Raw genomic sequence first — 17569 nt, forward strand, 5'->3', positions numbered from 1 at the left:
CACTGACCCCTGGGATACACCACTCCCAACCCTTCCCCAATCCCCGCACTGACCCCTGGGATACACCACTCCCAATCCTTCCCCAATCCCAGCACTGACCCCTGGGATACACCACTCCCAACCCTTCCCCAATCCCCACACTGACCCCTGGGATACACCACTCCCAACCCTTCCTCAATCCCTGCACTGACCCCTGGGATACACCACTCCCAACCCTTCCCCAATCCCCGCACTGACCCCTGGGATACATCACTCCCAACCCTTCCCCAATCCCAGCACTGACCCCTGGGATACACCACTCCCAACCCTTCCCCAATCCCTGCACTGACCCCTGGGATACACCACTCCCAACCCTTCCCCAATCCCCGCACTGACCCCTGGGATACACCACTCCCAACCCTTCCCCAATCCCCGCACTGACCCCTGGGATACACCACTCCCAACCCTTCCCCAATCCCCGCACTGACCCCTGGGATACACCACTCCCAACCCTTCCCCAATCCCCGCACTGACCCCTGGGATACACCACTCCCAACCCTTCTCCAATCCCCACACTGACCCCTGGGATACACCACTCCCAACCCTTCCCCAATCCCAGCACTGACCCCTGGGATACACCACTCCCAATCCTTCCCCAATCCCAGCACTGACCCCTGGGATACACCACTCCCAACCCTTCCCCAATCCCCACACTGACCCCTGGGATACACCACTCCCAACCCTTCTCCAATCCCCACACTGACCCCTGGGATACACCACTCCCAACCCTTCCCCAATCCCAGCACTGACCCCTGGGATACACCACTCCCAACCCTTCCCCAATCCCAGCACTGACCCCTGGGATACACCACTCCCAACCCTTCCCCAATCCCCACACTGACCCCTGGGATACACCACTCCCAACCCTTCCCCAATCCCAGCACTGACCCCTGGGATACACCACTCCCAACCCTTCCCCAATCCCCACACTGACCCCTGGGATACACCACTCCCAACCCTTCCCCAATCCCAGCACTGACCCCTGGGATACACCACTCCCAACCCTTCCCCAATCCCCGCACTGACCCCCGGGATACACCAATCCCAACCCTTCCCCAATCCCCGCACTGACCCCTGGGATACACCACTCCCAACCCTTCCCCAATCCCAGCACTAACCCCTGGGATACACCACTCCCAACCCTTCCCCAATCCCAGCACTGACCCCTGGGATACACCACTCCCAACCCTTCCCCAATCCCAACACTGACCCCTGGGATACACCACTCCCAACCCTTCCCCAATCCCAACACTGACCCCTGGGATACACCACTCCCAACCCTTCCCCAATCCCTGCACTGACCCCTGGGATACACCACTCCCAACCCTTCCCCAATCCCCACACTGACCCCTGGGATACACCACTCCCAACCCTTCCCCAATCCCCGCACTGACCCCTGGGATACACCACTCCCAACCCTTCCCCAATCCCAGCACTGACCCCTGGGATACACCACTCCCAACCCTTCCCCAATCCCCACACTGACCCCCGGGATACACCACTCCCAACCCTTCCCCAATCCCAGCACTGACCCCTGGGATACACCACTCCCAACCCTTCCCCAATCCCCACACTGACCCCTGGGATACACCACTCCCAACCCTTCCCCAATCCCCACACTGACCCCCGGGATACACCACTCCCAACCCTTCCCCAATCCCAGCACTGACCCCTGGGATACACCACTCCCAACCCTTCCCCAATCCCAGCACTGACCCCTGGGATACATCACTCCCAACCCTTCCCCAATCCCTGCACTGACCCCCGGGATACACCACTCCCAACCCTTCCCCAATCCCAGCACTGACCCCTGGGATACACCACTCCCAACCCTTCCCCAATCCCAGCACTGACCCCTGGGATACACCACTCCCAACCCTTCCCCAATCCCCGCACTGACCCCTGGGATACACCACTCCCAACCCTTCCCCAATCCCAGCACTGACCCCTGGGATACACCACTCCCAACCCTTCCTCAATCCCAGCACTGACCCCTGGGATACACCACTCCCAACCCTTCCCCAATCCCAGCACTGACCCCTGGGATACACCACTCCCAACCCTTCCCCAATCCCAGCACTGACCCCTGGGATACACCACTCCCAACCCTTCCCCAATCCCCACACTGACCCCTGGGATACACCACTCCCAACCCTTCCCCAATCCCAGCACTGACCCCTGGGATACACCACTCCCAACCCTTCCCCAATCCCCACACTGACCCCTGGGATACACCACTCCCAACCCTTCCCCAATCCCCGCACTGACCCCTGGGATACACCACTCCCAACCCTTCCCCAATCCCTGCACTGACCCCTGGGATACACCACTCCCAACCCTTCCCCAATCCCCGCACTGACCCCTGGAATACACCACTCCCAACCCTTCCCCAATCCCAGCACTGACCCCTGGGATACACCACTCCCAACCCTTCCCCAATCCCAGCACTGACCCCTGGGATACACCACTCCCAACCCTTCCCCAATCCCCGCACTGACCCCTGGGATACACCACTCCCAACCCTTCCCCAATCCCAGCACTGACCCCTGGGATACACCACTCCCAACCCTTCCCCAATCCCAGCACTGACCCCTGGGATACACCACTCCCAACCCTTCCCCAATCCCAGCACTGACCCCTGGGATACACCACTCCCAACCCTTCCCCAATCCCCACACTGACCCCTGGGATACACCACTCCCAACCCTTCCCCAATCCCCACACTGACCCCTGGGATACACCACTCCCAACCCTTCCCCAATCCCAGCACTGACCCCTGGGATACACCACTCCCAACCCTTCCCCAATCCTGCACTGACCCCTGGGATACACCACTCCCAACCCTTCCCCAATCCCCACACTGACCCCTGGGATACACCACTCCCAACCCTTCCCCAATCCCAGCACTGACCCCTGGGATACACCACTCCCAACCCTTCCCCAATCCCTGCACTGACCCCTGGGATACACCACTCCCAACCCTTCCCCAATCCCAGCACTGACCCCTGGGATACACCACTCCCAACCCTTCCCCAATCCCCGCACTGACCCCTGGGATACACCACTCCCAACCCTTCCCCAATCCCTGCACTGACCCCTGGGATACACCACTCCCAACCCTTCCCCAATCCCCGCACTGACCCCTGGGATACACCACTCCCAACCCTTCCCCAATCCCCGCACTGACCCCTGGGATACACCACTCCCAACCCTTCCCCAATCCCCGCACTGACCCCTGGGATACACCACTCCCAACCCTTCCCCAATCCCCGCACTGACCCCTGGGATACACCACTCCCAACCCTTCTCCAATCCCCACACTGACCCCTGGGATACACCACTCCCAACCCTTCCCCAATCCCAGCACTGACCCCTGGGATACACCACTCCCAATCCTTCCCCAATCCCAGCACTGACCCCTGGGATACACCACTCCCAACCCTTCCCCAATCCCCACACTGACCCCTGGGATACACCACTCCCAACCCTTCTCCAATCCCCACACTGACCCCTGGGATACACCACTCCCAACCCTTCCCCAATCCCAGCACTGACCCCTGGGATACACCACTCCCAACCCTTCCCCAATCCCAGCACTGACCCCTGGGAGACACCACTCCCAACCCTTCCCCAATCCCCACACTGACCCCTGGGATACACCACTCCCAACCCTTCCCCAATCCCAGCACTGACCCCTGGGATACACCACTCCCAACCCTTCCCCAATCCCCACACTGACCCCTGGGATACACCACTCCCAACCCTTCCCCAATCCCAGCACTGACCCCTGGGATACACCACTCCCAACCCTTCCCCAATCCCCGCACTGACCCCCGGGATACACCAATCCCAACCCTTCCCCAATCCCCGCACTGACCCCTGGGATACACCACTCCCAACCCTTCCCCAATCCCAGCACTAACCCCTGGGATACACCACTCCCAACCCTTCCCCAATCCCAGCACTGACCCCTGGGATACACCACTCCCAACCCTTCCCCAATCCCAACACTGACCCCTGGGATACACCACTCCCAACCCTTCCCCAATCCCAACACTGACCCCTGGGATACACCACTCCCAACCCTTCCCCAATCCCTGCACTGACCCCTGGGATACACCACTCCCAACCCTTCCCCAATCCCCACACTGACCCCTGGGATACACCACTCCCAACCCTTCCCCAATCCCCGCACTGACCCCTGGGATACACCACTCCCAACCCTTCCCCAATCCCAGCACTGACCCCTGGGATACACCACTCCCAACCCTTCCCCAATCCCCACACTGACCCCCGGGATACACCACTCCCAACCCTTCCCCAATCCCAGCACTGACCCCTGGGATACACCACTCCCAACCCTTCCCCAATCCCCACACTGACCCCTGGGATACACCACTCCCAACCCTTCCCCAATCCCCACACTGACCCCCGGGATACACCACTCCCAACCCTTCCCCAATCCCAGCACTGACCCCTGGGATACACCACTCCCAACCCTTCCCCAATCCCAGCACTGACCCCTGGGATACATCACTCCCAACCCTTCCCCAATCCCTGCACTGACCCCCGGGATACACCACTCCCAACCCTTCCCCAATCCCAGCACTGACCCCTGGGATACACCACTCCCAACCCTTCCCCAATCCCAGCACTGACCCCTGGGATACACCACTCCCAACCCTTCCCCAATCCCCGCACTGACCCCTGGGATACACCACTCCCAACCCTTCCCCAATCCCAGCACTGACCCCTGGGATACACCACTCCCAACCCTTCCTCAATCCCAGCACTGACCCCTGGGATACACCACTCCCAACCCTTCCCCAATCCCAGCACTGACCCCTGGGATACACCACTCCCAACCCTTCCCCAATCCCAGCACTGACCCCTGGGATACACCACTCCCAACCCTTCCCCAATCCCCACACTGACCCCTGGGATACACCACTCCCAACCCTTCCCCAATCCCAGCACTGACCCCTGGGATACACCACTCCCAACCCTTCCCCAATCCCCACACTGACCCCTGGGATACACCACTCCCAACCCTTCCCCAATCCCCGCACTGACCCCTGGGATACACCACTCCCAACCCTTCCCCAATCCCTGCACTGACCCCTGGGATACACCACTCCCAACCCTTCCCCAATCCCCGCACTGACCCCTGGAATACACCACTCCCAACCCTTCCCCAATCCCAGCACTGACCCCTGGGATACACCACTCCCAACCCTTCCCCAATCCCAGCACTGACCCCTGGGATACACCACTCCCAACCCTTCCCCAATCCCCGCACTGACCCCTGGGATACACCACTCCCAACCCTTCCCCAATCCCAGCACTGACCCCTGGGATACACCACTCCCAACCCTTCCCCAATCCCAGCACTGACCCCTGGGATACACCACTCCCAACCCTTCCCCAATCCCAGCACTGACCCCTGGGATACACCACTCCCAACCCTTCCCCAATCCCCACACTGACCCCTGGGATACACCACTCCCAACCCTTCCCCAATCCCCACACTGACCCCTGGGATACACCACTCCCAACCCTTCCCCAATCCCAGCACTGACCCCTGGGATACACCACTCCCAACCCTTCCCCAATCCTGCACTGACCCCTGGGATACACCACTCCCAACCCTTCCCCAATCCCCACACTGACCCCTGGGATACACCACTCCCAACCCTTCCCCAATCCCAGCACTGACCCCTGGGATACACCACTCCCAACCCTTCCCCAATCCCTGCACTGACCCCTGGGATACACCACTCCCAACCCTTCCCCAATCCCAGCACTGACCCCTGGGATACACCACTCCCAACCCTTCCCCAATCCCCGCACTGACCCCTGGGATACACCACTCCCAACCCTTCCCCAATCCCTGCACTGACCCCTGGGATACACCACTCCCAACCCTTCCCCAATCCCTGCACTGACCCCTGGGATACACCACTCCCAACCCTTCCCCAATCCCAGCACTGACCCCTGGGATACACCACTCCCAACCCTTCCCCAATCCCAGCACTGACCCCTGGGATACACCACTCCCAACCCTTCCCCAATCCCCGCACTGACCCCTGGGATACACCACTCCCAACCCTTCCCCAATCCCAGCACTGACCCCTGGGATACACCACTCCCAACCCTTCCTCAATCCCAGCACTGACCCCTGGGTTACACCACTCCCAACCCTTCCCCAATCCCCACACTGACCCCTGGGATACACCACTCCCAACCCTTCCCCAATCCCCGCACTGACCCCTGGGATACACCACTCCCAACCCTTCCCCAATCCCCACACTGACCCCTGGGATACACCACTCCCAACCCTTCCCCAATCCCAGCACTGACCCCTGGGATACACCACTCCCAACCCTTCTCCAATCCCCACACTGACCCCTGGGATACACCACTCCCAACCCTTCCCCAATCCCAGCACTGACCCCTGGGATACACCACTCCCAATCCTTCCCCAATCCCAGCACTGACCCCTGGGATACACCACTCCCAACCCTTCCCCAATCCCCACACTGACCCCTGGGATACACCACTCCCAACCCTTCCCCAATCCCTGCACTGACTCCTGGGATACACCACTCCCAACCCTTCCCCAATCCCAGCACTGACCCCTGGGATACACCACTCCCAACCCTTCCCCAATCCCAGCACTGACCCCTGGGATACACCACTCCCAACCCTTCCCCAATCCCCGCACTGACCCCTGGGATACACCACTCCCAACCCTTCCCCAATCCCAGCACTGACCCCTGGGATACACCACTCCCAACCCTTCCTCAATCCCAGCACTGACCCCTGGGTTGCACCACTCCCAACCCTTCCCCAATCCCCACACTGACCCCTGGGATACACCACTCCCAACCCTTCCCCAATCCCCGCACTGACCCCTGGGATACACCACTCCCAACCCTTCCCCAATCCCCACACTGACCCCTGGGATACACCACTCCCAACCCTTCCCCAATCCCAGCACTGACCCCTGGGATACACCACTCCCAACCCTTCCCCAATCCCCGCACTGACCCCTGGGATACATCACTCCCAATCCTTCCCCAATCCCAGCACTGACCCCTGGGATACACCACTCCCAACCCTTCCCCAATCCCCGCACTGACCCCTGGGATACACCACTCCCAATCCTTCCCCAATCCCAGCACTGACCCCTGGGATACACCACTCCCAACCCTTCCCCAATCCCCACACTGACCCCTGGGATACACCACTCCCAACCCTTCCTCAATCCCTGCACTGACCCCTGGGATACACCACTCCCAACCCTTCCCCAATCCCCACACTGACCCCTGGGATACACCACTCCCAACCCTTCCCCAATCCCCGCACTGACCCCTGGGATACACCACTCCCAACCCTTCCCCAATCCCAGCACTGACCCCTGGGATACACCACTCCCAACCCTTCCCCAATCCCAGCACTGACCCCTGGGATACACCACTCCCAACCCTTCCCCAATCCCCGCACTGACCCCTGGGATACACCACTCCCAACCCTTCCCCAATCCCCGCACTGACCCCTGGGATACATCACTCCCAACCCTTCCCCAATCCCAGCACTGACCCCTGGGATACACCACTCCCAACCCTTCCCCAATCCCTGCACTGACCCCTGGGATACACCACTCCCAACCCTTCCCCAATCCCCGCACTGACCCCTGGGATACACCACTCCCAACCCTTCCCCAATCCCCGCACTGACCCCTGGGATACACCACTCCCAACCCTTCCCCAATCCCCGCACTGACCCCTGGGATACACCACTCCCAACCCTTCCCCAATCCCCGCACTGACCCCTGGGATACACCACTCCCAACCCTTCTCCAATCCCCACACTGACCCCTGGGATACACCACTCCCAACCCTTCCCCAATCCCAGCACTGACCCCTGGGATACACCACTCCCAATCCTTCCCCAATCCCAGCACTGACCCCTGGGATACACCACTCCCAACCCTTCCCCAATCCCCACACTGACCCCTGGGATACACCACTCCCAACCCTTCTCCAATCCCCACACTGACCCCTGGGATACACCACTCCCAACCCTTCCCCAATCCCAGCACTGACCCCTGGGATACACCACTCCCAACCCTTCCCCAATCCCAGCACTGACCCCTGGGATACACCACTCCCAACCCTTCCCCAATCCCCACACTGACCCCTGGGATACACCACTCCCAACCCTTCCCCAATCCCAGCACTGACCCCTGGGATACACCACTCCCAACCCTTCCCCAATCCCCACACTGACCCCTGGGATACACCACTCCCAACCCTTCCCCAATCCCAGCACTGACCCCTGGGATACACCACTCCCAACCCTTCCCCAATCCCCGCACTGACCCCCGGGATACACCAATCCCAACCCTTCCCCAATCCCCGCACTGACCCCTGGGATACACCACTCCCAACCCTTCCCCAATCCCAGCACTAACCCCTGGGATACACCACTCCCAACCCTTCCCCAATCCCAGCACTGACCCCTGGGATACACCACTCCCAACCCTTCCCCAATCCCCACACTGACCCCTGGGATACACCACTCCCAACCCTTCCCCAATCCCAGCACTGACCCCTGGGATACACCACTCCCAATCCTTCCCCAATCCCAGCACTGACCCCTGGGATACACCACTCCCAACCCTTCCCCAATCCCCACACTGACCCCTGGGATACACCACTCCCAACCCTTCCCCAATCCCTGCACTGACCCCTGGGATACACCACTCCCAACCCTTCCCCAATCCCAGCACTGACCCCTGGGATACACCACTCCCAACCCTTCCCCAATCCCAGCACTGACCCCTGGGATACACCACTCCCAACCCTTCCCCAATCCCCGCACTGACCCCTGGGATACACCACTCCCAACCCTTCCCCAATCCCAGCACTGACCCCTGGGATACACCACTCCCAACCCTTCCTCAATCCCAGCACTGACCCCTGGGTTACACCACTCCCAACCCTTCCCCAATCCCCACACTGACCCCTGGGATACACCACTCCCAACCCTTCCCCAATCCCCGCACTGACCCCTGGGATACACCACTCCCAACCCTTCCCCAATCCCCACACTGACCCCTGGGATACACCACTCCCAACCCTTCCCCAATCCCAGCACTGACCCCTGGGATACACCACTCCCAACCCTTCCCCAATCCCCGCACTGACCCCTGGGATACATCACTCCCAATCCATCCCCAATCCCAGCACTGACCCCTGGGATACACCACTCCCAACCCTTCCCCAATCCCCGCACTGACCCCTGGGATACACCACTCCCAATCCTTCCCCAATCCCAGCACTGACCCCTGGGATACACCACTCCCAACCCTTCCCCAATCCCCACACTGACCCCTGGGATACACCACTCCCAACCCTTCCTCAATCCCTGCACTGACCCCTGGGATACACCACTCCCAACCCTTCCCCAATCCCCACACTGACCCCTGGGATACACCACTCCCAACCCTTCCCCAATCCCCGCACTGACCCCTGGGATACACCACTCCCAACCCTTCCCCAATCCCCGCACTGACCCCTGGGATACATCACTCCCAACCCTTCCCCAATCCCAGCACTGACCCCTGGGATACACCACTCCCAACCCTTCCCCAATCCCTGCACTGACCCCTGGGATACACCACTCCCAACCCTTCCCCAATCCCCGCACTGACCCCTGGGATACACCACTCCCAACCCTTCCCCAATCCCCGCACTGACCCCTGGGATACACCACTCCCAACCCTTCCCCAATCCCCGCACTGACCCCTGGGATACACCACTCCCAACCCTTCCCCAATCCCCGCACTGACCCCTGGGATACACCACTCCCAACCCTTCTCCAATCCCCACACTGACCCCTGGGATACACCACTCCCAACCCTTCCCCAATCCCAGCACTGACCCCTGGGATACACCACTCCCAATCCTTCCCCAATCCCAGCACTGACCCCTGGGATACACCACTCCCAACCCTTCCCCAATCCCCACACTGACCCCTGGGATACACCACTCCCAACCCTTCTCCAATCCCCACACTGACCCCTGGGATACACCACTCCCAACCCTTCCCCAATCCCAGCACTGACCCCTGGGATACACCACTCCCAACCCTTCCCCAATCCCAGCACTGACCCCTGGGATACACCACTCCCAACCCTTCCCCAATCCCCACACTGACCCCTGGGATACACCACTCCCAACCCTTCCCCAATCCCAGCACTGACCCCTGGGATACACCACTCCCAACCCTTCCCCAATCCCCACACTGACCCCTGGGATACACCACTCCCAACCCTTCCCCAATCCCAGCACTGACCCCTGGGATACACCACTCCCAACCCTTCCCCAATCCCCGCACTGACCCCCGGGATACACCAATCCCAACCCTTCCCCAATCCCCGCACTGACCCCTGGGATACACCACTCCCAACCCTTCCCCAATCCCAGCACTAACCCCTGGGATACACCACTCCCAACCCTTCCCCAATCCCAGCACTGACCCCTGGGATACACCACTCCCAACCCTTCCCCAATCCCAACACTGACCCCTGGGATACACCACTCCCAACCCTTCCCCAATCCCAACACTGACCCCTGGGATACACCACTCCCAACCCTTCCCCAATCCCAGCACTGACCCCTGGGATACACCACTCCCAACCCTTCCCCAATCCCAGCACTGACCCCTGGGATACACCACTCCCAACCCTTCCTCAATCCCAGCACTGACCCCCGGGATACACCACTCCCAACCCTTCCCCAATCCCAGCACTGACCCCTGGGATACACCACTCCCAACCCTTCCCCAATCCCAGCACTGACCCCTGGGATACACCACTCCCAACCCTTCCCCAATCCCAGCACTGACCCCTGGGATACACCACTCCCAACCCTTCCCCAATCCCAGCACTGACCCCTGGGATACACCACTCCCAACCCTTCCCCAATCCCAGCACTGACCCCTGGGATACACCAATCCCAACCCTTCCCCAATCCCAGCACTGACCCCCTGGGATACACCATTCCCAACCCTTCCCCAATCTGAGCAACACCCATTTTACCTAACTCTTCATTTCCTGTCTGTCAACCAACTTTCTGTCCATGCTGTTACATTTCCTCTTATACCTCATGCCTGAATTTTTCTAAGACTCCTCTTGTGAGACTCCTTATCAAATGCCTTCTCAAACTCCATATACACTACATCGATTGCATTATCTTTATCTATCCAATCAGTTACTTCTCCAAAACAAAACTCTTATCAAGTTTGTCAAACTTTATTTGCCTCTAATAGATCAGTTACTTGATGTCCCCAGCAGAAGCCTGGAATGGGCACAACAGTTTTCGATGGAAAAGTTAAAATGGGTGGATGGAAAATTACGAGCTACACATTAATGAATTCCTGAGAGGGGGTACCGGTTTGCAGGGTAACCCCTTAAATGAGTTGAAGTGCCTTCTTCATCCCAACTTACATGGCGACCTCGTGATCCTGCAATGCTACATTCTTTCCAAAGTAGCCCGTTTTGATAGTTTGATGGGCTGGGAATAGGTGTGCCAAATGATGCATAAATTACCTCTATGTTAGACCTGATGCTGTTGAAACGGAAGTACTCTTTGTGAAGGGGAATCTCAAAAGTTAAAGTCGTGTCTAGTTCCTCGAGTTCTGGAAATGCAGTTTGAACCACGTAACCATTTTCACAAAATATGAGCAACATATTTTTCTCCTAACAAACAGAAAAAGGGCAACATTAGATCATCACAACACAAGACTTTTACACACATAAAGTATTGGGAAGCACCTATCTTTTTTCTTCGCTAATTGTCTCTTTACCCTTTTTCCTCCTGAATCCACAGCAACTTACCTGACTATTCGATCATGAGCTGCACCACAGCTGAGCCCAATGCTGTCTTCACAGCTGACAGTACCACACATGCCCGTCCAGCAAGGGTCACTGATTAGCGATCAGAAGCAGCAATCCTCCAAGAAGTGTTACTAATGGTCGGTCTGAGATCAGTTAATTCAATGCAGACTGGAGCTGAACCTCAGTCCTGCCTGGTTTAGGGGTTCAGCTAATGTCTGGGCCATCAGTGAACGTTGTCACAAAAAAATCATCAGCAGAGGCTGAGCACCAATGCTATTAACCAGGAGAGCCAGGGGCTCAAGCAGGGAGAGCAGTGGGCACGGGGGGGGGGGCGGGGCTCGCACTGCTTCAATTCAACCTCCGTCAATCCAATGGTTTGCGGCATCAGCACGAGTATCAGTGCCATGTATAAACAGACACACTGCACTGCACAGGAACATAGGAAAATAGGAATAGGAGTAGGCCATCTAGCCCCTCGAGCCTGTTCCGCCATTCAATGAGATCATGGCCGATCTGTGACCTAACTCCATATACCCGCCTTAGCCCCTTATCCCTTAATACCGTTGGTTAACAAAAATCTGTACATGGCACTGCACAGCACTGTACAGCAGGCACACATATATACAGATACATGAAAATACAGTTGCAGAAACATATACACAAATACAGACAAAAGTATATACACAAAAAAGACACAGAAAGTTATACACAAAAAAGACACAGAAACTTATACACAAATACACACACAGAAACTTATACACAAATACACACACAGAAACTTATACACAAATACACACACAGAAACGTATACACAAATACACACACAGAAACTTATACACAAATACAGACACAGAAACGTATACACAAATACACACACAGAAACTTATACACAAATACACACACAGAAACTTATACACAAATACACACACAGAAACCTATACACAAATACACACACAGAAACGTATACACAAATACACACACAGAAACTTATACACAAATACAGACACAGAAACCTATACACAAATACACACACAGAAACTTATACACAAATACACACACAGAAACGTATACACAAATACACACACAGAAACGTATACACAAATACACACACAGAAACTTATACACAAATACAGACACAGAAACTTATACACAAATACACACACAGAAACTTATACACAAATACACACACAGAAACTTATACACAAATACACACACAGAAACCTATACACAAATACACACACAGAAACCTATACACAAATACACACACAGAAACCTATACACAAATACACACACAGAAACTTATACACAAATACAGACACAGAAACTTATACACAAATACACACACAGAAACTTATACACAAATACACACACAGAAACTTATACACAAATACACACACAGAAACTTATACACAAATACACACACAGAAACTTATACACAAATACACACACAGAAACTTATACACAAATACACACACAGAAACTTATACACAAATACACACACAGAAACGTATACACAAATACACACACAGAAACGTATACACAAATACACACACACAAACTTATACACAAACACACACACAAACTTATACACAAATACACACACAGAAACTTATACACAAATACACACACAGAAACTTATACACAAATACAGATGTAGAAATGCTAATACAGAAAGATACACAAATAGACGCAAAAACATATACACAAATACACATACAGAAACTTATACACAAATACACACACAGAAACTTATACACAAATACAGACACAGAAACTTATACACAAATACAGATGTAGAAATGCTAATACAGAAAGATACACAAATAGACGCAAAAACATATACACAAATACACACTCAGAAACTTATACACAAATACACACACAGAAACTTATACACAAATAGACGCAAAAACATATACACAAATACACACACAGAAACTTATACACAAATAGACGCAAAAACATATACACAAATACACACACAGAAACTTATACACAAATACACACACAGAAACTTATACACAAATACACACACAGAAACTTATACACAAATACACACACAGAAACTTATACACAAATACACACACAGAAACTTATACACAAATACAGATGTAGAAATGCTAATACAGAAAGATACACAAATAGACGCAAAAACATATACACAAATACACACACAGAAACTTATACACAAATACACACAGAAACTTATACACAAATACACACACAGAAACCTATATACAAATACACACACAGAAACCTATATACAAATACACACACAGAAACCTATATACAAATACACACACAGAAACATACACAAATACAGATGTAGAAATGCTAATACAGAAAGATACACAAATAGATGCAAAAACATATACACAAATACAGACACAGAAACATATACACAAATACAGCAGCAGGTAAACTGTGGCAAGGCATTGGAACCTCATTGGAGGGTTTTGAGATCATCCGGACCTGAATATTAAATACTCCATATATTCTTCCCCCAATGGCTTTGCGGGAGCAAGATAATACAATCCTGATGCATAGGAGAATACAAGTGAAGAAAATAACAAAAAGTGCTACGTAAAATCAGTTCTTTCATTTCACTCCATAGTAGAATGCAGTGTTGTACATACATGTGAAGGTGGAGACCACTGCAAGCTCACAACTGGTCCTGGTACATTGATGAATCCCACTGGTGCATATTGGTTCCCAGTTAGAAAGAAAAACACTGTGTTATCTCTGCTCTATGAGGGAAGAACAAACACAAACAATGATCCTTAGTACACTCATTTCAAACTGGCACATCTAGTGAACATTTGTCGTCCATCACACTGTACTCATACTTGGGGGCGGGGGAGAAGGATGAAACAAAGAAACTCTGCAGGGCCACAACATCTCAGTCAGAATGTTCGTACATCCCCACCAATCACACATCAAAAAAGACAAACAAGCTCAGAGTCTGACCTGCCGAGTCATTGAACTCTAAACTCACGCAGTGTTGACATGACAAAGGGCTTAATGGCCTTCAAGGGACTGGTGCACCTTAGCAGCTCTACATGGTATAACATTCCTTATAAAATAGCATACGATCCAACTGACTATGAGCATTGCCATGGGACATCTATTATATTATTAAGAACGTGATACCCTGTCATTCCAAAGTCCTATCTCAGTGGTGCTTATGAGTTTTCCATATCAATTCTGCCTACATCTGGTGATGTCTACTGTCTTGTTTTTTTAATAGGATCTTCCTATTCATGACAGTCTGTGACTGTAGTTCTGTGCTTTGTCCACCAGATGGTGATATGAAGCAATTTATCAACCTTCACCTGAATATTTTTGATCCTCTTTTTCCCTCAGTAATTGAACTTGTAAACAAATTTCCAATGTAACAGTTTAAACAACATTTTTTAAAATCACAAGATTGCATATTTCACAATAATATGATTAAATGTGCCCACTGATGTCTTTTAAAGCCTTAGTTGGCTACTTTTACCTCACCTTGTTTCAAAAGCCTAGGCTTTGACTGGATATTTTTACCCCACAAAGCAAGAGCTTTCAATCACATTTATGCATCCGGAGCATGTGCAGTTTGCAGAACTTCCCAGCATCAACAGCAGTTCAAGGGTAGAAGGGTGTGACCACACATTCTGTGGGCATTTGAAAGTTTCTTTGCTTCTGTCAGAAGAAAAGCCCAGGTAGAGTAGAGGGAGCCTGCAAGCCTGTTCTGGACAGACAACAGCCTGGGACAGTGATAGTGACAGGATAGGTGCTCCACAGTATAGCAGTGACAGAAGATGGAGGAGGCTGACACAGACATAGTGCAATGCTTCAAGGAGGGGCATGGGAGGAGATGAGGTGGGAGAGCAAAGCGAGACAGAACGGCGGTTGAAGTGAGTGGTGGAAGAGACCGCGTCCAGACGAACGAACAAGGAATTACCAATGTGCTTTAGATGCATTTATCTGCGAATACTTACACCTGTTGCAACCATTTCTCCATTCTGTTCATAAGCAATAGCAGTGACAGCTGCTGTGTGTGGCTTCAAAGCCTGTTTTAGTCGAATCTCAGCCTCACCAACTTGCTTTCGCCCAGCAACAAGAGCAAGGCCTTTAGGGTTATATATTTCCAAGATGCGGATAACACCATCTTCAAACCCTACAACAATCATGTTTCCCTTTGGGTATAGCTGTAAAGGAAAAGAAGTTTGTACATTTTGAAATTCTACATAAATTAAACAAAAATACAGGATTAAAATTACAGGTAGGAAGGGAAATTCATTTACAAAAGTTATTTTGATTAGTGAAAGGAACAATTACTATAAATGTGCAACATTACTATAAATATCGCTGTGTATTAGCTGAAAGGGCATCACATCATATTAACTTAACTAGATGGCGAGGGTAAGCCAATCAATGTTGTTTTCTTCTAAGATACTTAAGGGAGATTAAGGCTTATGCATCTATTTATCTAGCTCCCTATCTAGCTTGCAATCTAGTTGTCTTATCAAATTGTTAGCATTCATTGAGGAGAAGGTCATAAAGGCAAAATGATCTACCCAAGAAATGTAACCAATGGTGCCCCACAGGGATCAGTTCTGGGACCCATGGGAATTGTATGGAACAGGGTGTAGTATCGTTAAATGTGCCGATAGCATAAAGCTTTGTGGACACATAGATAAGAAATAGAGCTAGATAGAGAGCTAGACTGTAAGCTAGATAGGGACCTAGATAAATAAATACTTAGATAGAAAATAGATATATAGATAAATGCGGAAAGATTGATACATGGAAATAGATAGGTAGAGATAAAGAGAGATATAGACAGAGATATACAGAAAGATAGATAAATAGAGATAGATAGATATAGACAATCAAGATAAAGAAATTGAGAAGAGTTAAATAGATTGAGCAGTAGATAGATAGATAGATAGAGTGACATACATGGAGAGACAAAGGTAGAGATAAATAGTGATATAGAGTGATAGAGATGGATAGACAGCTAGATGGAGAAATGGATATATAGACAGATAAAGATATAGAGACAAATAGAGATTGAATAGATTGATAGATGGACAGATAGATGTAGAAATAGAGATAGTGAGAAAGATGTAAATAAATAGAGAAAATGCTGAAGAGATAGGTGGATAGAGACAGAGTGCAATAGAGATAGAGGCATACAGTCACACAGAGAGAGATATGGAGAGATATAGAGAAAGAGACATTGAGATATGGAGAAAGAGAGGTAGGGATATAGAGAAAGAGATATGGAGATAGAGAGAGCTAGAGACATTATGGAGAGATATAGCAATATGAAGACTATGAGATAAGAAGTGTAAGAAATATGGAAAAATAAAGATATGGAGAGCTAGAGAGATATGTTCCCACAAAGAAAAAGGGTGGCACTCCCAAATCTAAAGCCCTCTGGATGTCAAGGAGCATACAGGGTAGCATAAGGCAAAAAAGGGAAGCTAATATAGACTGGGATAATAATAGTGTAAGGGGCAAAGAGGGAGAGGAATTTTTGAAGTGTGATCAGGAGAACTTTCTTGACCAAGGAAGGAGGCATTGCTGGATCTGGATCTGGGGAATGAGGTGGACCAAGTGGAGCAAGTCAGTGGGGGA

General features: G+C 52.6%; 1 protein-coding gene across 1 annotated transcript in view; it reads right to left on the reverse strand.

The window, feature by feature from the left end:
* Positions 1–17569, reverse strand: part of LOC137327067 (cilia- and flagella-associated protein 44) — a 216166-nt gene that overhangs the window by 140730 nt on the left and 57867 nt on the right. The window contains exons 13-15 of the mRNA XM_067992476.1: positions 15925–16134; positions 14581–14691; positions 11657–11806 (exon numbers count right to left, since the gene is read on the reverse strand). Coding sequence (XP_067848577.1) covers positions 11657–11806; positions 14581–14691; positions 15925–16134 — 471 coding nt within the window. The remainder of the gene's footprint in view (positions 1–11656; positions 11807–14580; positions 14692–15924; positions 16135–17569) is intronic.

This window comes from Heptranchias perlo, chromosome 11 (genome assembly GCF_035084215.1).
Source record: "Heptranchias perlo isolate sHepPer1 chromosome 11, sHepPer1.hap1, whole genome shotgun sequence".
Lineage (NCBI taxonomy): Eukaryota > Metazoa > Chordata > Chondrichthyes > Hexanchiformes > Hexanchidae > Heptranchias > Heptranchias perlo.